At 34.9% G+C, this 23,760-nt stretch overlaps 4 protein-coding genes across 8 annotated transcripts in view; 2 read left to right on the forward strand and 2 right to left on the reverse strand.

Annotated features, from left to right (window-relative positions):
• Positions 1 to 275: 275 nt before the first annotated feature.
• Positions 276 to 4,537, reverse strand: Galla-2 (MIP18 family protein galla-2). 3 transcript variants are annotated; one of them, XR_011802163.1, is made up of 5 exons: positions 4,097 to 4,537; positions 3,938 to 4,017; positions 3,573 to 3,855; positions 628 to 833; positions 276 to 327 (listed from the first exon to the last, which is right to left on the reverse strand). XR_011802163.1 is itself a non-coding variant. In XM_072020356.1 (4 exons), exons 1-3 carry the CDS (start codon positions 4,215 to 4,217, stop codon positions 3,586 to 3,588), a joined length of 471 nt encoding a protein of 156 aa, XP_071876457.1. In that variant the 5' UTR covers positions 4,218 to 4,537; the 3' UTR covers positions 430 to 833; positions 3,573 to 3,585. The 3 variants fall into 3 exon arrangements, 2 of the variants coding, with proteins under 2 accessions (XP_071876457.1, XP_071876456.1); XM_072020356.1 differs by lacking the exon at positions 276 to 327 and having other exon boundaries at positions 430 to 833; XM_072020355.1 differs by lacking the exons at positions 276 to 327; positions 628 to 833 and having other exon boundaries at positions 2,719 to 3,855.
• On the forward strand, positions 1,508 to 4,018 carry Oxa1l (OXA1L mitochondrial inner membrane protein). The gene is made up of 8 exons (XM_072020353.1): positions 1,508 to 1,637; positions 1,742 to 1,916; positions 1,993 to 2,070; positions 2,131 to 2,460; positions 2,550 to 2,629; positions 2,714 to 2,977; positions 3,043 to 3,208; positions 3,278 to 4,018. The coding sequence occupies exons 1-8, from the start codon at positions 1,575 to 1,577 to the stop codon at positions 3,433 to 3,435; spliced, it is 1,314 nt and encodes a 437-aa protein (XP_071876454.1). The 5' UTR covers positions 1,508 to 1,574; the 3' UTR covers positions 3,436 to 4,018.
• Positions 4,538 to 4,580: 43 nt separating the features above from the next.
• On the forward strand, positions 4,581 to 12,335 carry L(2)k09022 (HEAT repeat containing 1 homolog l(2)k09022). Of its 2 annotated transcripts, none has more exons than XM_072020350.1 (7): positions 4,581 to 4,744; positions 4,826 to 4,974; positions 5,055 to 9,715; positions 9,980 to 10,297; positions 10,536 to 10,990; positions 11,114 to 11,564; positions 11,778 to 12,335. In XM_072020350.1, the coding sequence occupies exons 2-7, from the start codon at positions 4,833 to 4,835 to the stop codon at positions 11,946 to 11,948; spliced, it is 6,198 nt and encodes a 2,065-aa protein (XP_071876451.1). In that variant the 5' UTR covers positions 4,581 to 4,744; positions 4,826 to 4,832; the 3' UTR covers positions 11,949 to 12,335. The 2 variants fall into 2 exon arrangements, with proteins under 2 accessions (XP_071876451.1, XP_071876450.1); XM_072020349.1 differs by having other exon boundaries at positions 4,581 to 4,741; positions 4,824 to 4,974.
• Positions 12,076 to 23,760, reverse strand: part of LOC139996183 (uncharacterized) — a 30,665-nt gene continuing 18,980 nt past the window's right edge. The window contains exons 7-9 of one of the 2 annotated variants that reach the window (XM_072020352.1): positions 15,539 to 15,721; positions 13,352 to 13,436; positions 12,076 to 12,695 (exon numbers count right to left, since the gene is read on the reverse strand). In XM_072020352.1, the coding sequence (XP_071876453.1) occupies positions 12,626 to 12,695; positions 13,352 to 13,436; positions 15,539 to 15,721 (338 nt within the window). In that variant the 3' untranslated portion in view covers positions 12,076 to 12,625. Of the gene's footprint in view, positions 12,696 to 13,351; positions 13,437 to 15,538; positions 15,722 to 23,760 lie in introns of those variants that run through there. The other variant, XR_011802162.1, reaches the window with a different exon arrangement.

Here is a 23,760-nt window from a genome sequence, read left to right on the forward strand (position 1 = left end):
TAGGTGTTGGTCTTCACGAAAATTCTGTACGAACTGGGTTTTATCGGCACGATCAAAGGGATCGCGATACGACGTTGACGCAAGGCTGAACTTGGTGTCGTTCCTCTCCTGTGACAGCTTCGCTATCTTGTTCTTTTCGAAGAACGCTCAATCCCATTATCTTTCGCCCTGGTTGACCTGCTAGCCGGGCGTAAAGTGGGTAATCCTGTCGAAGAAACGATCTTCCATCTTCTACGCTCTACGCGGATGAATACCAGGTTCTTGGGAGGTTTCGAAGGTGTTACGCGATGACTTTCTTGTAGGTATGAATTTTAGTTCTTCGGATAACTATAAAATGTCAAAAAATACAAACTTTATTTAATTCGTCCTATGTACTCGCAAATGTGTTCAACAACGTTAATCTACAATAACAAAAAAGGAGAAATCCTAGCGTCAGGTGGTGAATATAATTTCAATTTTGTATAACAACGATGTTAAAAATAGTTTGGTGAATCGCTCCAGGGCTGAAATCTGACCGGATAAATACTTTGACTCGAATCTAATTGAACGTTACGGCACACATTCATAAAAGGAAGAAAAGATAACAACGAAGCGGTAGTTGCGCCATCGAAAAAGCGGAGTTGTTACCGAATTATTTTGTGGAGAAATTGACAGTCGGTGCCAAAGCATGGTGGTTAGAGACCTTCGCTGACAATGTGGATCTGTAATTAGAACCGTGCCGTCTTCTGCCATTCCTCTCCGTTTCACGATCTTTTTCTTCTTCTTTCTTTAATCTGTTTTTGTTCACGTGAAATCTCACACAGCTATGTATTATCGTCTTAAACCAACAGACCCTGTGACGAGTAGCAGAACCTGGTTCAAAAGCAGCTACGTGAATTAAGGTAGGTAAAAGGGGGAAAGCAGGTCCCGAAAACGAAAGAAGGCACGAGAGAAACTTAAATAGTAGGTCTGTCTTAATAACCTTGGTCCCGAGAAGCAAACTGAATGTCATTGCAGTAGATTCGATCACGTGAGTCGGCACTGACAGCTTAATTCTAGTGTCGTGTCAATGGCGCAGCTTGGCCTTTCGAATTCGTGAAAGAACCGGGGGAATCCTCCGATATCAAAACGCCACACAGCGCCACTGTATGCAACTTTATAATCGATTCGAATCAGGATCGGTACTATGAAGAATTGCGAATATACGTCAAAGAGGAAGTTTGTTCGAATTTGTATATTTTCCTTCGTTTCATTAATTAGAACATTTTGCGTCTTAGAAAATTTTCGATATCGAAAAGCATATTCCTGTTTGGAAACTAAGAATTCAAATTTCGCAAATATTTATATACAGCAGCTCGATAGGAAATTCTTATGAATATACTTAAAAATTTCATTAGTACCTCAAGTATAACTTAAATTAACTCTGAACATATTCTCAAATTGAACTCAGGATGCCATCTGAAGTATAGTGTGACAACTTGTAACTTAATACTGGATTTTAGTTCTACACGTGATAGAAAAAAGAGAAAATCCCTTTAATTCACTATACTTTGTCATAATATAGGATTAAATATTACTAGTATATAAACAAAATCATGTTAACACGATTATGTGTACGTGTTAGTCAAAAACTGTTAAATACAAATACAGGACTTTACGTAAGTTAAACTCTTGTTTCTCGTTAGGTTATGTTACACTTATATATACATATACATATATATATATATAAATATTTTAATGATGAAAATATGTATATATTCAGAAAACAACAGAATGTCACTTTAGCGGTCTCGCATATAATATAACGAACGGTCCTTTGAAACGGGATTGTGTATTAAACGTTCATAAACTTCCGAAAATTCATAAGATTTATTTCGCTCGGTATGAAAGCACAGTTAATACAACAATAAAGGAAAATGCGTCAAATACGCCACCAGGTGTGAAAAAATCTCTAATTTCATATATGTTCTCAAAAATATAATAATAAAAAATGTAGTCTACCATGTTTTTTAGAATCACCTGTGTCACCAACACAAATAACAGATCTAAATAATTCAGTAACAGAGAAAGATCTATTAAATGAAATACCAGGTAATATAATATTTTTTATTTTTAAATTAGAAGACGTATAATTTTTTGTATTTTTTACAGATCCACCTCTACCGCAAATACCATCGCCTACAGAAATCACAGAAATTATTAAACTACATACAAACGGGGAACCTACCTTTGAAAGTTTAGGATTAGGCGGATATGGCCCTATGGGAATTATTCAAACATTTTACGAATTACTTCATATTAATTGTAATCTACCATGGTGGGCAACAATTGTACTAACTTCGACACTTATCAAATTTGCAACATTTCCATGTACGATATTGGCACAGAAAAATGCTACCAATATGAGCACTATTCTACCACAAATGGTAAGATTACAGGAAAATATGACCGAAGCAAGAACGTGTGGAAATTATCAAGAAGGTGTGTACTAACGTATTTATCCAGCATATTATAAGGTATGTACTATTATATATTTATCTAAATAAATAAATTTTATTCTTGTCTTTTAGCTAGTGTATATGCTTTTGAATTACAAGAGCTGTTGAAGAAAAATAATGTTAAGATGTTTCCTGTTTCGAATTATTTGAAGGTACGCGATTAAATTGGTATATTATGTACTTAGGCACGTCTGTGATAATTTAAATATTAAAATTTATTCCTATATACCAAATAGATCGCAGCACATCTACCAATATTTTTTGCTCTACGACAAATGACTGCTAAACCCGTAGAAAGTTTAAAGGAAGGTGGATTGTGGTGGTTTATGGATTTAACTAGTACTGATCCATATTATCTGTTGCCACTGGGTACTACTATAACATTGTATGCTGTTATTTCACATACATTGAAAAATTCGGAATCTTTGACTCCAATAATACGAAATATGTTTAAAATACTACCAGTTATTTCATTTATATTTGCAATAAAGTTTCCAGGAGTAAGTTGCATAGCTCTTATTTATCTTTAGTTGGTATCATAAATATTTAAAAAAATTTGTTTCAGGCCATTTTGTGTCACTGGACTGTTTCAAATATTCTAACCGTGGCAGAAAATCAAGTAATGCGTTTAGAGAAAGTAAAAGCATATTTTAATATCCCTCCTGTGCAGCGTATGACGACCAAAAATACAGTAAAGAAAGACAAAGGCTTCAAGCAATCATTTTCCGATGGTACTTTCAAATAAATGTTCGCAGTATAATACAGTTTTAGATTTATTACATAAACAATTCTTTTTCTAGCTTGGACTAACATGAAAATATCTAATAGATTAGCATCTTATGCACACGCAGATGTAAAACAATTTAATAAAGCGGCTAAAGGTCCAGTCCAAAGGACATATAAATACAACCCAGTAAAAGATTTATCGAAAGCAACATCAGCAACAATGAAAAAATGAGATTTTATGTATATGAAATTTCTTTATATATTTAATTAGTTATAAAGATTTAATTATAATAATTTGAAATTTATGTCAATAAACTAGAAAATAATGATAAGATATCTCTAATAAATTATATATGTTGAATTTCATACCTTTTAGATAATATTAACATTTTATACCGATACATTGATTAATTACTTCAAGTAGATGATTGTTTTCAAGAGCTGCTGCTATTCTTTCTTTATCAGCTAATTGTTTATTTACTGCTGCCTCTGACATATGAGTACCTGGTGTAATTTCAACGCTAACTTTAAATCTTGAAGGTAGAACTCGCAGTAATTGTACTCTAATTGATAAACCAATTAATGTTGCCATACTGCAATGTGGTATCGTTGGAGTAAATTTTACGTGAACTGTACTTGCTTTGTTATTAATCTGGAAGAAAACATATTACTTTCTTTGATAATAAGGTTGATAATGTATACCATAATCTTTTTATATCATGTTTGTACGTTACTTCAATGAGACTTTGTTCTACCACATTCAATTCTTCCAATGTCAAAGGATGTTCAGGATCATTGATGTTTCTAATCAAATCTGTAAATCATATGTTAGAAAAAATAATTGTATACGACATTAAAATTCAGAAAACATTATGATATTAATAAATACATACCAAAAATTTCACGTGCATCAAATTCATCTACAATATCTTCATCTTCATCTTCTGCAGTAATTTCTCTTTCATCTATTTTTTTATATAATTTGGGATTAATATTTTCAAACGAATCCTCCATTTTCTTCGTTAAAAAAATGAGAATTTTACACCGTTATGTAAACCTTATAAAATTATTTTTCCGTTTTATTCAGAAGTATGTAAGTATGTATATATATATTTTTTTTTTTAATCCGAGTACAGAAAGTAACGTAAAATTTATATCAAGGTTAATACAATACTTAAGGATTCCTTTAATTCAGATAAATAATAGAATTCTATGGATCGTATACAATCCAATGTTGTGATAGGTTTTCTTTCACGTGTAGTACTACCGTTGATGAAATGAGGAAAAAAATCATAACACCGTACAGTTTGTAGCGACCACATTCATCAAAGATCTGCCTGTACATGCGCATGTGGTTAGTTAGAGGTTACGACTTACAATATTATCACATGTACCAAATGTACATACTCACATATGTATATCTTTGTTTCGGTAATTTAATATATCATAAATACTGAAAATATTTTGTAATATTTGTAAAAACCTTTTTACTATATTAAGGAAGATTTGACTCCATCTATTTCTAACGAATAAAAAAAAAGGTAAGGTTATGTACAGCATAAGGTTATGTGCATGTTTTATATATCTATATCTTTTTTTATGTTTTGAATTATAAATTATAGTTTCAAGATGGCTACATCTCTTGCGAGACAATTAAAACAATTAAGAACCCCTCAAACAACAATACTGCATCAAGATAAAAAACGTAAAAGCTTGTTATTTGATCCCACGGAAGCTGCTAATTTAGACAGAGAGACAGTCCTAAGCATAGGTAACACACTTTATTTTATGTTTCTATCTCTACATATTTTTTATTGAAGCGATAATTGATACTGTTTATTTCTTCCCTAGGTCAAAATGGATTGCAAGAGTTGATTAAACTATCGGACGTATTTTTAGAATTTGAACATACTCTTTTTGCACAAAGTTCGCTGAATCTTGAACGTGCTGTGCAAGATGTTAAAGTTAACAAGAAGTTAGATAGACAGATTGAAAAGTTTCTTATCCTTCTATCTCCTTACTTCTTGCTTAATAACGCTCATAAAACTCTTGAATGGTTAATATGTAGGTTTCACATAGAAGAATTTAATAGAGATCAATTTTTGCTTTTAATATTACCTTATCACGAAACTCGGATGTTTGCAAGAGCGTTACAAGTATTAAATCTATCTGATAATGCTGATAACTGGCACTGGTTAGAACCCCTTCAAAAGCCAGGTGTTCCCTTAGCTACAATAACGTTAGTCAATCGTCTTAGTTGTGATAATGCTTTACTAAAACTAATTTGCAATCACGTAATTACCGCTACTAACACATATTCAGAGCGAGCGTCTTCTTTAAGTACTTTGTACGCATTTTACACAACTTCAATATTAGGAATTATTGATCAATCATCTGGAATTTCCGAAGTACAAATGGGCCATATGTTACCAACTATTTTAAAAAGTTTAGAAAGTTCCATCTCCGATTTCGTAGCCAGTAGTTACATGATCTTAGCAAAACTGACGTTCAAAGAGAAACTGAATGACACAACTATGGAAAAATTACTTCTGAAGATATTCAAGAAAACGCATCTAAAAGAGGAAGCTTTGCACCTGTTATTCTTCTTGTACAATGTACCGATTCATCGACTTACTACAGTTCCAAAAAGTCTTGCTACTCGACTATCGGAATTGTCCTGGTTCATCGAGCTCGCAATCAAGCTTCAATCCTCTGTGAACATATTAAAATTCATTGTATCGTTACTACAAACAAGTTGTCGCATGATTTTGGACAGTCCATCGGAAACAGTTCGAATACAGAATATGGTGAATGAGATATTGTCACGAATAAAGCTGGACGATATTGGAGTGGACACGATTTTGTGGAATGTATTACAGAAGGAGTTTCTTTCAACTGACATGAAAAACGAAGCTAGAGAATTCCTGATAAGATTGTATCATACTCTTGAAAGAACGTATCCTGAAAGATTCGATGATTACTTGAAAGGATTGATGAAACGCAGTGAAACAGACAAAGATTCCAAACTGGCATTGGAATTTGTTACATCCTGGCATTTTGGAGCCAAGGACACGCAAGAAGTTGTTGGTATACTCGACAAGTTGATTCATATCAATCCGGTACAGAGAATTGTAGCGTTGGAAATGTTGGCGGATTCCGACGTGAATATTCCTGAAAGTTTCCAGGAGATGATGACAACCACGATACAATCCAGATTCAGTGACACAGAAGTAGATGTAATCAAAGCTTTGCTCACTATTTCTACGAAACGCCTAACAAGTCTTCTATCTGCAGATATATTGATCGATGAGTTGAAGATATTACTATCGACTTGTCACACCAGCCGTAGGAAAATACTAGCGAAACCAGCGTTGAAAATCTTATTAGAACTCTGTAAAATCGGAGATGATACTAGCGTATTCATTACATCATTGCCATATTTATTCCCAAATGACGACGCAGACGTGGATATCGCGATGGAAGTATTAGAATCGAACTTTGCTAGGAACAATATTTACATGCAACACGTGCAGAAGGATCTAGGAAAATCACCGAACGCAGAGGCAGTTTCATCGGCATCTTTTCATAATATATTAAACTGGGAATTGCTGCCGCCAACGGATAGCATATTAAGCGCAATGAAGCAACAGATCGCTCATGGTGATGCAGCTTCCATGTTTTTCAATCTAATTTTACTCGGATCCGTATGTAGAGTCCCTGTTGGATCTCTGGAACCGCAAATAGCTCGAGAGGTAATCGAAATGGCCACGGAGATGATTAAAAAATACCCGCAAGTGAAATTATTACAAAATTGCAATAACATTACAGGAGATAATATACAAATGGCCATAGAACTAACTTCTCAAGGTGTTCTCCCATTGCAAGTGGGTACCTACGTTCTGGAAATGGTTCACCGACGTCTCGATTTGAAGTCGAATCCGGCGATCGATTTCGAGAACAATCAACATCGTAGTAATTTGATTTTGAGACTTCTTGAGATGTTCTTCGAGGGAATAGACAATGTATATTGGTGCAAGCATTATTCTCGTTGTCTACAAATATTTTTCCAAAGACATTTTTCCACGATTCAGGATCTTATCCGCTTTCTCTCTCAACTGTACATAAAGCCTGTGAAAGTGCAAACGTCCTTTCATTGCTTGAAGATAACTCAAGTCCTGCTGAATCAATGCAAATCTTCCGAATGGGCGTTCGAGGATAAAGTCTTTGTCACGAATTTGTTACTTTCGTTAGCCAGAGAGAACAACGAATGTCGAATAGCGTCGTTAAAAGTACTCGAGAAGCTCATAAGCAAGTACTCAAGTGCTGAAGTGCTTAATCGTTGCACAATGGTGGATCCTTTTCCATCCTTACTGCAAGAACTTGCCATCAGAAGCCCGGAAATATCTTTAGATCCTGATCAATTATCTTTATCTCTTTACATTCTATTATCACCTGATCCAGATGTATGCAAACAATTGAAGATGGATCTTCGAAGGAGGCTACAACAAGCGCAACAAATGTTATTCGAGATAGTCATGGACCGGCAAACTCCTTTACATATTAAATCACAGCTGCTTGATATTCTAGTTCACGTGAATGGGCCCACGATACTTGAACGATTAGTTCCTCTTGGATTACACCTTCTAGAAATGCTTCAGACCGATTCTAAAAATAAATCTGCAGGAAATTTGTTGAAAAACATACTTCAGAGATTCAACAGCTCAACGGTAAAGGCACTCACCGTTGAACAAGTGTGGAAGTTATTCGAAGCTAGCATAGAGGAGCACAAGATTCAACTGATAACAGAATCCGGAAATCAACACCCACCGAGTGTGATTCTTCTAAAACAAATAGGTAGTACCTTCTTCCAAAAAGCCGAAGAAGCGTCCAATGTTCTTCAGAAGAAAATTGTAGCTAAATTAGTAGACGTGGCCACTGATTGTGAAATAGGAAACATTATTTCCTCGACCAATAGAGCGATGAGAAAAATTCAAGTGAACGCACAGCTTATAGTCGACGAACTACAGATCATGAAGGATCTCAAGAATGCCGAACCAAACGACAGTAAAATGAAAAATAAAAGACGGATCAGTCTCATTCGCGCTCCTGATCCAACCATCATCAACAGAAGAGAATGGAAACGCGGTGTGACTCTTTTAGAGTTCGTTCAACAAGCTGACAATATCGAACACGAGGAATTACTCTACCCGATCCTGTTTAATTTGCTGAAGACGTGCCTCAGTTTCGAAGAACAAAGTCCTATAGAATATACGAACCAATTATTACTATCCACTATTCATCGATTAACAGTGAAGAAATTGCCTATTCGTGATGCTCATTTACAAATAGACTTAATCACACAATGTATTAGAACTTCAAGGAATCCCCAAACACATCATCACGCTCTATTAGTTCTAGTAGAGTTATTAAAAATCGTCGACGTGAGATGCGCTCTATACACTATAATGCCTATTTTCACTTTCATGGGAAGTTCCGTGGTACGTCAGGACGATGCTTATTCCATTCAAATAATATCCAAGACCATCGAGACCGTGGTTCCTATAATAAACGCGGTTGAGAATGAAACTCATGCTTGCGAGGTTCTGAGAACATTTATCGTTTCGTTACCCGATATTCCAGAACACAGACGAACTCCATTATTCGTGAAGTTATTACAATTATTGGATAATCATTTTCATTTGTATTACTTGTTGAGTTTCGAAAGCCACATTATGTCGAGAACTATGCGTATTACGAATCAAAAGACACCTGGACAGAGATTAGAATTTGCTCTGCAGGTATCTCAAGAATTTCCACCCGCCAGACTTATTCAGGTTTGCGTGAAATTGGCTCAGTTTCTGAAAGAATTGCCCGTAGATGTAGAAGACGAAGAAGGCAGGAGAGCTGCGATTTCGTTTAAATATAAACACATCTTTGATGTTAGTACTAGTAGCCCTAAACACTTGAGACATTATAAATATACTCTGGTCCAGTTTTTAAGTAATCTGTTATCGTCACCACATTTTATTAATAAAGTTGCCGAGTTCGATTCTACCGAAGTGAATAACGTGAGACCGTATTACGATCAACTGATCGTTGAATTAATCATACTAATTCAATGTACTTCGAAGAATGCCGATAAAGATCAAGGAAAGCCAATTGCGAAATATTGGAAGGTTCTTTTGCATCATTTATACGACGTGTTAGATTTGGTGAATAATTTATTGCCAAATGGAGTATTCTTGCTCAGTATCAAGCGTCTCATAGAACATAATTTACTGACAGTGAAGAGGAAAGCCTTGGAGCTTCTTAATACGCGTCTTCAACAAAGAAAGTTTAACGAAGAGGATCATGAAGATTTGTTACAGTTGATTGAATCTTTGTCGAAGACAGTATCAGTGAAAGTAAAGTCTGAAACGCAGGAACAGGAGATTGTACAGCAAACTGTCTTGATTACTATAAAATTGCTGGCGAAATTGTTGGCTAGAGATCATCCTATACTGTTCAAACCGGTAAGTCGATATATTATTTAACAGAAATAGAAAATCATTGGTTGACCAGTTGGTCATTAATAGATTGCGGGTGTTTATGCAATTTCATATTTTTGTAAACATAAGCGAAAAAATAAATCTTAAATGGAGAGTCGTTCTATTCAGCAACTACAATATTATAACGAAGACCATATTTTGAATATCTTATATATTTTTGCGAAAAAAATCCATTACCGACGGATAATTAAATAAATTAATTAAATTAATAAATTTTTTTTGTTATAGATTCTTGAGATGACCACCGAGCTGTTAGGATCGAAAGAAGGACCTGTACTAGCCAGCGCTGCTCTTTGTGTCGCGGAATTATGCAGTTCTATGCGTATTCACGCGATACATTCATTGAACAAATTTGTACCGGCGATCCTGCAATTGTTAGAAGATCACTGCCATCAAGGTGTGCCGGATGTAATAGTCGTCAGTATAGTAAGCGCGTTGCAAAAGATCGTCGAATCTGTAGGGAACTTCTTATCTTTGTATTTGGATCAGTTACTGTTTGAACTGGCTAGATTGAACTCTCTGTACACTGATACGGAACATCAAAAGGTATGATTTACTACTTTATTAAATACTTTTGTCATTCACTATCTTTTGGCCACATTTCGTAGGTTTCTCAAAGTGTTTTCACCTTTTCTATTCATTCTCTATTGTTTACTATATTTTTGAAGATTTTTTACGTATAGTTTTTAACTATCTGATATGATTTTATCAATATTTGAGACTACGTTATACAATTAGACGATAATCAATATTTTTGAAGATTTTCCTTTTACCATTTTCATAGATTGGCATCGTAATATCACGATTAAATGCAACAACCCAGAAACTCTCCACGTGCATTCCTTCGCGAGTGCTGTTACCAGCAGTCAACAGGACATATATGACGTTGCTTGCAAAGAAATTGTACCAACGTATCCCAGCGCTGATGAACGTGCTAGTAGAATCATTCAATAGCGCTCAACCTAACGACATAAACGCAGTTATACCGGATTTAGGCACATTCTTCTTGAAGGTTTTACAGTTTCGCGAAGATATTTCAAACTCGCCGGATGACATGGAAGTAGACGAATCGGAATTAACAGCGAAGGATGTGGTGGTTGTAGAGGAAAGCGCCAGTAAAGCATTGGTTGCTTTAGTACTGAAACTAAGCGAGACTACCTTTAGACCGCTTTATTATAAACTTTACGACTGGGCTGCTAGAAATCCACAGTACAAGGAACGAAATATCACTTTCTACAGGTTGATTAAATTATTTTATCCGAGTTTTATTTTATTTTGTAATTTTTTTTGTAATTTTTGTGCGTTAAAGCTTACATATAGTTACCTAATCACGGATAAAAATATATAAATCATCTGTTGCAGACTTTCAGCAAACATAGCAGAATGTCTAAAATCACTTTTCGTTCTGTTTGCTGGTCACTTCATCAAGCATGCAGCGATATTGTTAAGTAGTAATAATCCAGCGATCATAGAGGAATCGCAGGAGATGACTCTGCCTGAAGAGTCTAGCAAAATCGAGTTGGTAGAAGCCGTTTTATTGACTCTATATCGAGTCTTCAGTTACGACGCTCATAATTTCGTGAGTCAAGAGAGATTCGAAATACTGGCTAAACCAATTGTGGATCAGTTGGAGAATACTTTGGGCTCCACAAAGGATTACGAAAAAAGAGCGAGCGAATTAGTGGTGCCTTGTATTGCTGCCTTCGCTAGTGCCATTCCTGACGACTCTTTGCACAAGCAATTAGTGTACCAGACGTTGCTGAAGACAAGACATACGAAACCATATGTTAGAACCGCTGCACTGAATGCGTTGGTGAGTGAAAGCTTATATTTTGTCAAGTTAATTGTATTAATTATTATTAGGTAATTAATATTAATTCATAATTGGTTACAAATAATATTGTAACGATATCGTTACTGGACGATTATATTAAAACGAAATAGATTTAGTTAATCGCATCAGAAGTACAATTCGATTAAGTTATAAAATGCTATTAATTTAATATTTTATTTCACACGAATATAGGTTGAAATTGTAAGGAAGCTTGGTGAAGATTTCATGCCACTCTTGCCAGAAACTATACCCTTCTTGGCAGAAATGTTGGAAGACGAAGACGAAACTACGGAGAAGTATGCTCAAAATGCAGTACGCACTTTGGAGGAGATTTTAGGCGAGCCCTTACAAAAATATTTCTAATTTTCAATTTAATTTTTTAAATAAATTTCCAATTAAATTTCATAAAAATTATATATATATATATATAATTATTAAAATATTATCCTTCTGAAAATAGAATTTAATGAAATATTCGGGAAGGCAAGTGTATTATGAAAACATCTGTTTATTCTTAACTTAAGTCACAATTTGGACGAAATATAGAATATATTATTTCCTTACATTATAATACATTATCGTAAGTTTACGTGTACGTATGTGTGTCTGTATGCGTGAACATGTAGGTAGAAGACCATGGCAGCACTAACTAGGCGCCTGGTTTCCTAGATATTGACAGCGGTTCTTATTACGAGTGGCGACGAGCGCATTATTATAGTCTTTTCTTCGAGAGCGTCTCTGAATTTCGCGCGCGTGAAAAAGACATTTTCCAGTCATGTGTCCCAACCAAAGGACATATAACTATCAAAATCGAATGAACACGAGTTTCGAGGATCCATTTGCAGACTCGACGATCATTCTTCTTTCTAAAAGTGGAGAAGAAAGAAAAAAGACGATGTTCGATATTCCTCGACGATCCTATTTTTAGAGATCCATTTTCGTTTGGAGATCATCCTCGTAGAAAAATGCAACGTAGGCCTTCTCGCTGACGCTTTTTGGGCTGGCACCTTAAATTTTATCGCTGATTCTAACACGACGAATCACACCTGTGGCACCTCGGCTGCGTTATGTAGAGACATTTCCTCGCCCTGCTCTATCGATGGAACTTTCCTGCAAACGAAATTTAAGCTTCACTTTCTATATCGCAAGAATATTTGTTGCGAACTGCAATCGTTGGATATTGGATTGTTCAATGGCACCAAAGACGAATCAAAATAAGCCAGAATATTCACACGTGAGTTTTATTATATTTACTTAATTATTGTTTTAGGAATATTTTTAATAATAATTCTTTATACTGATATACGATATGATCGCTTATATTAGAATGATAAAAATTGGTCAGTAAAAAATAAAATGTTCAAAATAATCGTGAATATACTACACGAACAACTACAAGTAACCAAGATTTTGCCTTGTTAACTGACCATCGCTATCCCTACCAGTTCTTGGAACTGAATTCGTCGTAGACTGAATTTCTGACGTTACATATTGAAAATATACTAATATGTCAGATATATATATATATATCACAATGAAGAGATTTACTCAGGAGAGTGAAATTACTCGGGATTCCTTGAAGATTGACCAGAACGATGGCAAGCAACGATCATTTAACATGCCATTGCGATATTTTCAAATCATGAATTCGCCATGTATAATCAAGCAGGTTGCGTTGTACGTATAAACAATTAAAATCAAAGGGAAAGGAACTTTGGAGCGAACGAATGGTACAGCTGCACAGTTATTCCACGACCTTTACTCACCTCTTTCTATACTGAAAGATAATGTAGACGATGATGGCGTTGCCAACGAACAGCAGAGCAATTAGAACGGTTGGCAAGACAATATCTGCAAAGGTTAAAAAAGCATAGATTAGTAGGTGCATCGTGCGGTTTTTCGTCTTCCGCTTCTACGATTCATCATTCCGCGGCTCACTCTTCCCTCCCACTTGAGAAGCGTGTGGCACAGTGAACTTCGTACTTACGCGGATTGTCTAATCGGTCGAAGTTTGTTATTCGAGTGTCAACGTTTTTGTGCTCTGATTGTTATTTAATCGATCGATTATAATGGTAATTAACGAGAAAATTGCGTTTTTTGTAAGAATTGTTACACTGAATTGATTCACTGAATATTTATTATCGAACGTAGATTACACATATGAAAATCTCTAGAAAATCAATTTCTTTTTTATTAACAATTCTGAGGATATATCTTTCTGGATAATTGTTCTCTTCGTTTGTAACAATAGAAAAGGATGACTTTTAATTGTGACAAGTATGATGCTAGTTAACTTATTTCTTTTTAAAAGATCAATAACGAAAGTACTATATTCAGAATTTAATGTATTCCCAAAGACGATATATTCAAATGGAGACGCAAGAACAACGAAGAAAAACGCGGATAAAACAAATTACCTTTTACTTATGGATTGTTTATGATTAATGGAATACATAAAAAAGATATGAAAGGAATGTGTTGGAAAGTAAGATCGTAATAAATATATGTAATGACTTTGAATGACACTGAACATTTAAGTCGGTTCTATTGATTTCGATTACCGATAGTATTTAAACGGGCATTAATACAATAACATTGTTTTGTTCTCTATTTTGCAATCATAACATTGTAGGTCAGCACTTAATGTAAAATCGATAATCATTAATCAACAAACGAAGTTTATTACGACTTACAAGACAGAGAGAGAGAGAGAGAGAGAGAGAGAGAGAGAGAAGGAGAGAAATCAGTTCTTTTTTATAGTCTGCTGTGAAATCCTGATAATCTTTAGAATTTGTCATAGTCACAATTTCTTCAAGACTCTTGTATAATTAAATATAAAAAATTTTCTAAATTTTAATTTCAATCTAAATATCATTTTTTAATCTAATTGTCAAATACAAAATTTACAAGTTCCAATCAAATACAATTTCAGCCTTTAAGAATCTTCATATATTTTCAATTTAAATAAGACGTACTGTGATCTGGAAACAGTTTGTTTCGCGGCCGATATCGGACGATTTTAATAGAATGAAATTTACCAGAGGAAACGAGAGACGCAAACGCGGCGAATATGAACGGTGATAACGAACTGCGAAATTTTCACAATCGTACTAATATGCTTGTCCGTTGTCACGATGCTCTGAACGTTAATTTCAACAAAGAGAGACAAGATCAATGGGCTGTAATATTCCCGTCAATTATTCCGTAATTCTGAGAATCGAGCAAACTACGTTGCTTGATGACGAACATCAAAAGAATCCAGGCGATTGCTCGGAAAAATAATAATTATAACTGTTCTTTATACAAAATGAAGTTATACGTTATAATTGGATCAAAGATACTTATAAAAATAAAACGATCGTATCATCGACGATAAAAGAAGGAAAATAAAATACGAAGAGAATAACAACAGTTTTAAAGATTTGCATGTTCATCGAAATTACGCATATCGTTATGTAATACACGCATATAAATAACAATTTTGAACACAGTTCACGGATTATATAGCAATTACGCTGTTACAAATGATTTTCGAACATTTCAATACCGATGGTGAAGAATCGCCGGTTGCACGTGACATGTTATCGGAAAAACGACGGGATCACCGACGAAACGTGACCTCTGTTTCACTATTCTTCGTTTCTGTCTTTATTCTTACATATTCAATCACAGTGTCACAACTCGTCCGTAGCGATAGCAGCAAGAAAAATTATCGTTCGTTACAAAACACCGAATAAATACACGGTTGATATTTCCTCTTTAAATAGCTTACGCTGTTAATTGTTATCCTGTAACGATCACTTTTCTCGGAAAAATTTCGAAACACGAAAGAAAATTTCAACGAATTCGAGTAACTTTACGAATCACAGAAACGATCCGACGGGGTGATAAAATTTAATTAACGAGTATGTTTAACGCGTTGAAAAGAAAATGTTAGAGCTTCTTTTACTGACCTACGACGTAGTCTGTTTGCTTCATCATGGCTGATTGCGCCGAATCCATAATGTTGCCGTTGATACCCGCGACTGCGTCCTCGCCCCGACCAATCCTAACTCCAGTGCCAAGGATATTATCCCCCGAAAGACTGGATAAACGATTATGGTCGTGCTCTGTCTTCAGGATCACCGCCGACGTGGCTGTAAAAACACGAAATAAAAGAAATGATTTCGTTGAACGAGAAACGGTCTAATCGATGGTCGACTACCTGAAGTGAACCTAAGTTTGATGACCTTACATGGTATGGCTTCTCGTTACTTTTTACTATTATTTCGCATACTCACGTGTGAGAATTTCGGAGATGGTTTATAAACGAATTGAAAATTAGTGGGAAAGAACACGAACAGTCGCGTTTTTCATTTTTTGGAAAAGAGAATTTATGGAGAAATCGTGAATATATATTAAAATATTTACTATAGCTTTATCAAGTTAGAGATACCGGTACTAAGAAGTTGCTAAAATTCTACAAATTTTCTTATCTATGTATTCGACGGGTTAAGATCTTTCCGAATGTAACATTATTTTTGTTCTCAATACGTTATCAAATAACCTTCGCAGTACGTAACATTTGACCAGCGAAAATAAATGTGCAAATATCTTATTCAAACGGCGTAGATATAAATCTTTTAAGGGTACGCGACACACAGTTTAAGCAAACATAAAGATAAAAATGATACGGAATTATCGCAGAGATATTGACACGGGCATAAAAAAGTGATTAATAAACAAGCGAGTGATAATGAAACTTGAAACACGAGGATGTTACGAGGGTCTCAGAACTTCGTTGACAGTTTAGAGTTTCCTATTTGTCAAACTCGGTGCAACAAATTATTTCAGAAACTTTCTCAATCATCGACTCTTCTATTCGAGAAAGAGAATCAAGTAAAAACTAAAAGGTCAACTTTTTTGCTGCACACGATATAGAACTCACTGAAAATTATTAGAACAAACGAACTTTCTGATCGAAACCAATCAAACTTTTATATACTAGTACCAGAGCAACAAATCACTTAATTACAGCTCTATCTATAGTTCGTCTTCGTTCTATTTCGTACTGCGGAAATCTGCATACATCTTTTATTCCTTTCTAATCCTATTACGTTCCTTGAATCATTTTTTCTTCAATTGTTTTGTATTTTTCTATTTTTTAACGAACCATTACAGTTGCGACATACGTATGATATCTCCTTTCAGGTTTATATATAAAGATTTTTCGTAAACAAAGAAAGTATAAATCGCCGATCTCTTTCCGTTGTTTTTTGCAAAAAAAAAAAAAAAAAAAAAAAGGGAAAGAGAAACGCAACGTATATTCGTTTCCAACAAAAAAGAATGCTCCGAAGAATTTCCAATGTTTCTACGTGTATATCGCGAACAGTAATAACACGGTTCGTCCGAGATGGTGCAATTATGTACGAATAAATTCTTTTTCTCCTGAAGGGCGTACGTTTTATGATGGCGATTCGTTGGAACGTTCGCCGCGAAAGACAAACGGCCAGCTCTCGAAAACGGCTTCTGTTTTTAGAGGCGGAGAGAACCGCGCCCTCGACGCTCCCCCGATAATATCGAAGCTACGTTAGAATGGCCAAGCCTTGTAAAACACGTTTACGATCCAGTCGATCACCGTTTCTTTCCTCTAGAAACACACGCTCATGGGTGCTTTCGGCCACGAAGAATTAGCATCCGCGGCCTGGGATTTATATTTCGCCGGTGAAACGCAAATTGCACGTTTTACCATATGTTGCAGGAAAGAAACACGATCAACGAGAACTAGAAATCTCTTCTACCAGGTTAAAGCTAATATCTTCGCAACCAACATTTTATGAAGACTTCGCGTAATTCGATATTTTTCCACAAAACAGAAAGTTTCGAAATAGCAAACATAGCTACGTATATACATAGTTCACCACCGAATTAATCGAAAATGATAGATCACCTTGGAGTAGTACAGAATCCTAATTTAGAATAGTTGATCGCCGAACTTCAAACACCTAATATAGCATAGTTGATCGGCAAACTCTGAATAGCAAGAAGTCCTTGAAATTGTTAAAGGTCACGCAAGAAACACTTTCAAGTGTATGTACACAGTGAAACGCGAACAATCGAGAATTATCCGATGGTATTCTGGAGAAATGCTGACCAGATTGGCGAAACAGCCACAGTTTCACGCAATACTTTCCCCGTCTTTCGCTCGCTTCGTTCTTCCAGAGAGTAGATTCAATGTTCACTATAAATAACGTTTATGTGTTTGCACGAAGACATTCGTCTTTATCGAACCGTAACGAAAACACGACTTTACGAGCACGAACAGAAGCCGATAAGCAATTATTATATTGTTCTATCCAAATAAAGCGAACAATATTTCGGGAGGTACTGATGCCGATAACGACCAATGAATGATTCAGCCTCGTTCAACAGCGAGCTTACTCTTTTTGGAAAATTCTGTATTTGCTACGAAACTGTCGATAATTTCGAACTTCACTGTTTGGATAATGTCTGCAACAGATGGCATGGAAAAATACGAGAGGTATATGTACGTAACATTAAAATTTGGCATTCTTTTGGTTTCAATTTTTTTTACGTTTATCAGTTATGTTGTTTCGTACAATGATGTGAACTGATTTTGTCGATATTAGATTCAGGTATTAATTAAATTCTGAATTTATAGAACGAATGTCATTTTTTAACGATGGCTCTAACGAAATCTGGAGTTGCAATAGTAGTATAGTATAGCGTAACCGTGTCTAAAATGGAATATTTTCCAAGCAAAGGAGAGAAGCGAGAAGAATTGCGAATAAAAATTTAACATCGGTTGATAGAATCGTGTGATCTAATTTTTACAAATTTAGCGTCATGAAACTGCAAGATACAGAATCCGTACGAACACACGTGCGGATTGAGGAGTAATGTTCTTCGAATTATCGATGAAAGCACGTCGTAGATATGAAAATCAAATAGGAATTTACAAGAATAGTCTAAGGTAACATTTAAAAAAATGTGCATCTGAAATACTATTTATATTTTACCTTCAAACGAATAATTCAATTAACGAAATGTTTAGACTATTAAGTAATCTTTAGAATATTTTGTCTGCTTTTTCTCTTTAAATACATTAGGCTCCGCGAGTCGCATTTCTATTCCAAGTGACAATGGAAATAAATTTTCATATTTTACATGATTCTCGGAAAGAAAAAGTAATATATTTTTGTAGTTCAAAGGAATTCGGTTTATTGAACTGTTATGTGATCGCGAACTCGTTTGAGTTCCACGACGTCTTATGATTTAATGGTTCGAGGAAATAAGAGAGTGTAAAGCCGTGGATTGCAAAGTCCACTTGGATTTATAGTCACGATCAGCAAAAAAAAAAAAAAAACGAGGAAGTAACAGCAGGAGAATGATTAAATCCGTACTTAATATCCGCATTTAAATAATTAGTTTCTATTAGAACTATAAACACTTACGTTGAATATAGGAACCTTACACATCGAAATAAGTGACAAATAAGTAAACAAATAATTATCTTTTTTGTCGTGAGTGAAATATTTTTACAACTCAATATGTTGTCAACAATTTCAATGTCACGAACATTGCCTTTTTATTTAATCTTAGAATTAAACCTGTGTTTTTTCTCTACTTGTCAAGATGTTGAAAATATTACTCGTCGTAATATTGAAATATTAAAAATATCAAAATATTAATAATTATACATTTGGCTTTCATAAAATTTCCTCAATTTATCAGCTACTTTTGAACCTACTAGATTTCTTCGTTTTCAATCAAAATCTTCCTTTTTATTCGTACACTGATGTTTCTCCCTTGCGATCTAGAAAATATTTTCATTAAAAATATTTAATGTTCTTCTCGTTGAAATCGAAAGGGATATGGAAATTAAGTAATGGAGAGCTTCAACGTGATATCACACTTAATTCGAACGGTATCGCAACAATTCTTAATTAAAAGATACGAGTGCGTCCTTATCCGGGGTAATTTGTCGATGATCGAACTTCTCCGCTCGAACATCGACTGACCCAATTACATCGATTTTATGCTACCGCTACTATCGATCGTGTTATTGTCATCGTATTTATCCGCAGTTAATTAAGACATTATACGTACCAACATTAAAACAGTAGTGTGATTAAAATTTATATCATTTAAAATGATCTGTATATATCATCAAATGAAATATATTATTGTAAAGGTGAAACGAACTCGTTTCCATCTTACAATCAACTATCGATTGTTGTCTTTCAAATGGTATACTCTTTGATACTGTACTTAACTTTATCGATTTCGAAAATTTCTATATCACATTTTATCGAAAGCCTACCAGAACCATTTGTCAACAAGCAATCGGGCACATTTGTGTCAACACACGATCATCGACGAGTTATTGACAAAATCATGTCATCGGATCACCAAATTCTGTCATCTTGTTTTGCATTGTCTCCTCTGTCGTGTCATGCACCAATGCACAATTCGATTACTGATACCGCGCGAAAAAAGAAATGGACGCGATTGCATGAGAATCGAACGATCCGTTTATCGCAGTTCAATACGCGAAGATTCTGATGAAACGACGATCTGACATGGGTTATCGGCGCTTCGTTTCACAGTAATCGTTTTATTTTTTCGATCCACGACGGAACCACGCGTCGTTCACGTTCGTATTTAGCGAGAAATCGCGGAAAATCGTTAAATGGAATGCTTGTCGCGAGGCTTTCGGTGCATCATATTCTAAATTTATAAAATTATTAAGTTGCGTAGTAAGATGTATGCATTAGTTTGTTATGTTATCTCTGCAAATCGATTAAGTAACTTATTTATCAAATCTCAGTTCATTCTGATACTTTTATAAGAAAATGCCGATATATACATACGTCTGTATTGTTATATTCTTTAAATCAGTAAACGATTAATCATAAAAGGATTTTCAAATAACGAAATAATTAATATTCCAATATTAATATTATTTACAGTAAATATTCCGATAATCTGAAATGTCGTAAACCCTTCAGCATTTATTTTTTTTCTTCCAATGGAACTCTATATTTATGTAATTACAAACAGATAATTGTAGTAATTATTAACAATATTATATATATATATTACAATATTATATAATATATATTCCTTTGATGTTTCGTGTGATATCAGATTTTATTTTTGAGCGGCTGAGATGAAAGGCAACCGTGAATAATATCCATGTTACGAAGATTGATAGCGTAATGGCGTATGAAAGGTATATAAAATAAGAACGATGAAACGAAGTTTTGATTTCGTATTATTGAATGATGACAAGTAAGATTAGGTGCAAATATTTTTATAAAACAATATCCTGTTCTCGCGTTAAAGTGAAATACATAATAGTACACAACAATTGCTTAGAAAATTTAACTTATTACCTTGAATTAAAAATGTAAGAAAAACATAATATTATTTAAAATATCGATGAACGTCCTTCCTGATGTTCTAGGAAATTATTATCGTCTCTCCTTTTATTTCATTACATTAAATTTGGCTAAATTTTGTTAGATAAATTAATAAATATGATCAAGGGAATGAATAGGAAGTGCAATTAATCCTTAGTGTTTGACAAACGAGATAAATTAATTGAATCTCTCACAAGCGGACCATATGATGTGCTACTGACTTTCTGTTTCAAAATACATAGTTCGTCAAATCGACTAATTTTCAAACAGTGAACAACACTACTGATAGAAAGGACATTAACCGAGTCGTTGGAATTCCTTTTTATAGCCACAATATTAAAAAGAAACAGAGTTTAATAATATAAATATAAAAAAAGAATTGCAAATGAAATGTTGCGTTAACGTTAATCCTTAACGAAGGAATCAAATAAACCTTCAGAGTCCAGAAAAATAGAATTCCTTACAGTACTTTCAATCGGAAGATAAATCAGCGTGCTTAATAAAATTTCACGATACGTCTTGCAAACTATACCTGTCCAATCAGCGGGTACATTTCGTGAAGAGGCAAATTGATTCTTGTCACTGACTACCGATCGAAACTTTCAATAGGATCGATTAAAGCGATTCTGAGATAGTTCGAAACGCGAGTTTCAGTAAATTTTCATCCATTGACTAGGTTCTTCGAGGCACTGGAACGGACTGAAACGGGTGCGTTTCAAGTACTCCGATGAAGGGTCTCTTCAGTGGTCGTACAATGAGCCACAATTGTCGCTAACCCTCTAACTTAGTTAATCCTTGAGAGCGACCGACCGGACGAGATGCACTTATGGACCCGAATGTTTCCTCGAGTGAGACGCAAAAGCGTTTCAGAGAACAGCACGATCGTGACCAGCTCCTCTTATGGACAAAATCTTCAAGGATCAATTAAAAGGAAGGCTACACGTCATACTGGATAGAGAAATAAACTTGAGAGATTAAGTTATAATGGAAATAATCATAAAAGACTCTGATATAAATATAGAATTAGTTCAATAAAATTTACTATCTACTTATGTAATTATTATATTGTATTATTATATTATTATAGCTTGTATAGATCGTATTAAAAATTCGACTACTATTCACGATAGAAATATGTAAGATTGAAATATGAAAATTCGAATGTCACAAGGATTAATAGAGAAAAACGAGCCCACGAGAGTTATCGACAAAGTAAGTTACGGCAGGATACTTTCCTTTGAAAGTAAGAATCAAATCTTTTTGTTCTTGTGAAACATTCTTGCCAAACTTTGTAACGGGCAGAACGTTGGAAAAGAAACGCTTGTGGTTTCGCGCTTATACATTTATCAACTTACAAATGAAGTTTCTGAAACTTGGCTCCTCGTTTTACAGTTATCTTGTGCGAAACTGTATGAAGGATAGCAAATGAAATATGAAATTAATATCGACGAGTGTTGAACAAAATGGAGAAGAACGATAACAATTGATATGAGAGATTTCGTAGAGATTCCAGCAATAGTTAAAAAGTTTCGATGGCTTTAAAGTTTAATCGCTTGTACCTAAAGTTAGCAACCTAGTTTCGCATACTTCCTAGTTGCCAGGAAAAATTAATTGCTCTCATGCTGTCACACGAATGCTGTTCTTCGCCATTTTGACGTCTTACAGCTCAACTTTCGGCGATTTTCGCCGCACACGCGCGTGGATTATTCAATTAAACGACTTCGCTTTCACGATGGAGAAAACAATTTGATCAAATTGCTCGAATATATCATCCACAACAAATGGAAGATGCAGTCAAGTGTTATGTTTGTAAAATATTCCATGTTTACTATTATAAGGAATTCGTTACATTTTTCCAAATCACGAAAATTTATCACGCTGAATAAATGTCTAACTCGATTAATTACAAAACGTGACCAAAGTGAACTTTTCGCGACTGACGTAAAATACGAGGCGAAATCCAAATTCTTAGTACCTTGATCTATATCATTGTGATTTTCAATTCGTTATTATTCGAGTTGCATCTCTTCGAAGAAAAAGCTTACGTCATCCTCAATTCTATCTATAATTTTCTAGAATTATATCCCGTTCCTCTCTCGAGAATGAAGATTCAAATTGCAATCACCTCAGCCTCTTGCCAGCTGAAAATTTTCTCCACTTTTTTCTACAACCCCCGATAGCGAGAATCGAGCCGAATCGATCGTCACTTGTGACGTAAAACGAAGAAGAATCGTCCTGGTTGCAATAGAGGGAGGCGGGGGGGGGGGCGTCAATTGAGCGATACGAGAATAGACGAATTTATGATCGGAAGCTTGATATTGCATCATATTATTCGCCTAATTTTAGAGCTGAATACAAAGGCCATCGAAAGCTGTCTGCAGGATATGTGTACAAATTCAGACAGAGCGGAAGGGCGGAGAATTTAGAACGAGTCTCGATACGTTGCATCAGTCACGTATACCACGTGCCGTGGGAGAAGGTTGGAGAATACTGAAAGAAAAAGGCAGCAATTGATCGTATACGCGTAAGAGACTGATGGAAATCGTCGATAAAAGGCGTGTCGAGAAACAATGTCGGAGGAAAAGCTTCCTTTCTGGTCGATAAGACGAGCACAAGGTGAACTCGTGAACTTAGCTTCGTTCTTCTTTTTTCGCTCGTCAATAACTGAATGCAATTCGAGATAAAGTTGCGTAGACTCTATTGTAAAGAATAGAAGTCGAAGTCGAAATAGACTGATGATCTTAATTAAC

Source organism: Bombus fervidus, chromosome 17 (assembly GCF_041682495.2).
Source record: "Bombus fervidus isolate BK054 chromosome 17, iyBomFerv1, whole genome shotgun sequence".
Lineage (NCBI taxonomy): Eukaryota > Metazoa > Arthropoda > Insecta > Hymenoptera > Apidae > Bombus > Bombus fervidus.

Bases quoted from the DNA above. Each gene is read 5' to 3' on its own strand.
- Oxa1l (XM_072020353.1), top strand. From the start codon at position 1,575: ATGTTAACACGATTATGTGTACGTGTTAGTCAAAAACTGTTAAATACA. The intron at 1,638-1,741 runs GTAAGTTAAACT...GTATATATTCAG, and splicing joins ATACAAATACAGGACTTTAC to AAAACAACAGAATGTCACTT. The intron at 1,917-1,992 runs GTGTGAAAAAAT...CATGTTTTTTAG, and splicing joins TGCGTCAAATACGCCACCAG to AATCACCTGTGTCACCAACA.
- Galla-2 (XM_072020356.1), bottom strand. From the start codon at position 4,217: ATGGAGGATTCGTTTGAAAATATTAATCCCAAATTATATAAAAAAATA. The intron at 4,018-4,096 runs GTATGTATTTAT...TATGATTTACAG, and splicing joins TGATGCACGTGAAATTTTTG to ATTTGATTAGAAACATCAAT. The intron at 3,856-3,937 runs GTAACGTACAAA...GTTTTCTTCCAG, and splicing joins TAGAACAAAGTCTCATTGAA to ATTAATAACAAAGCAAGTAC.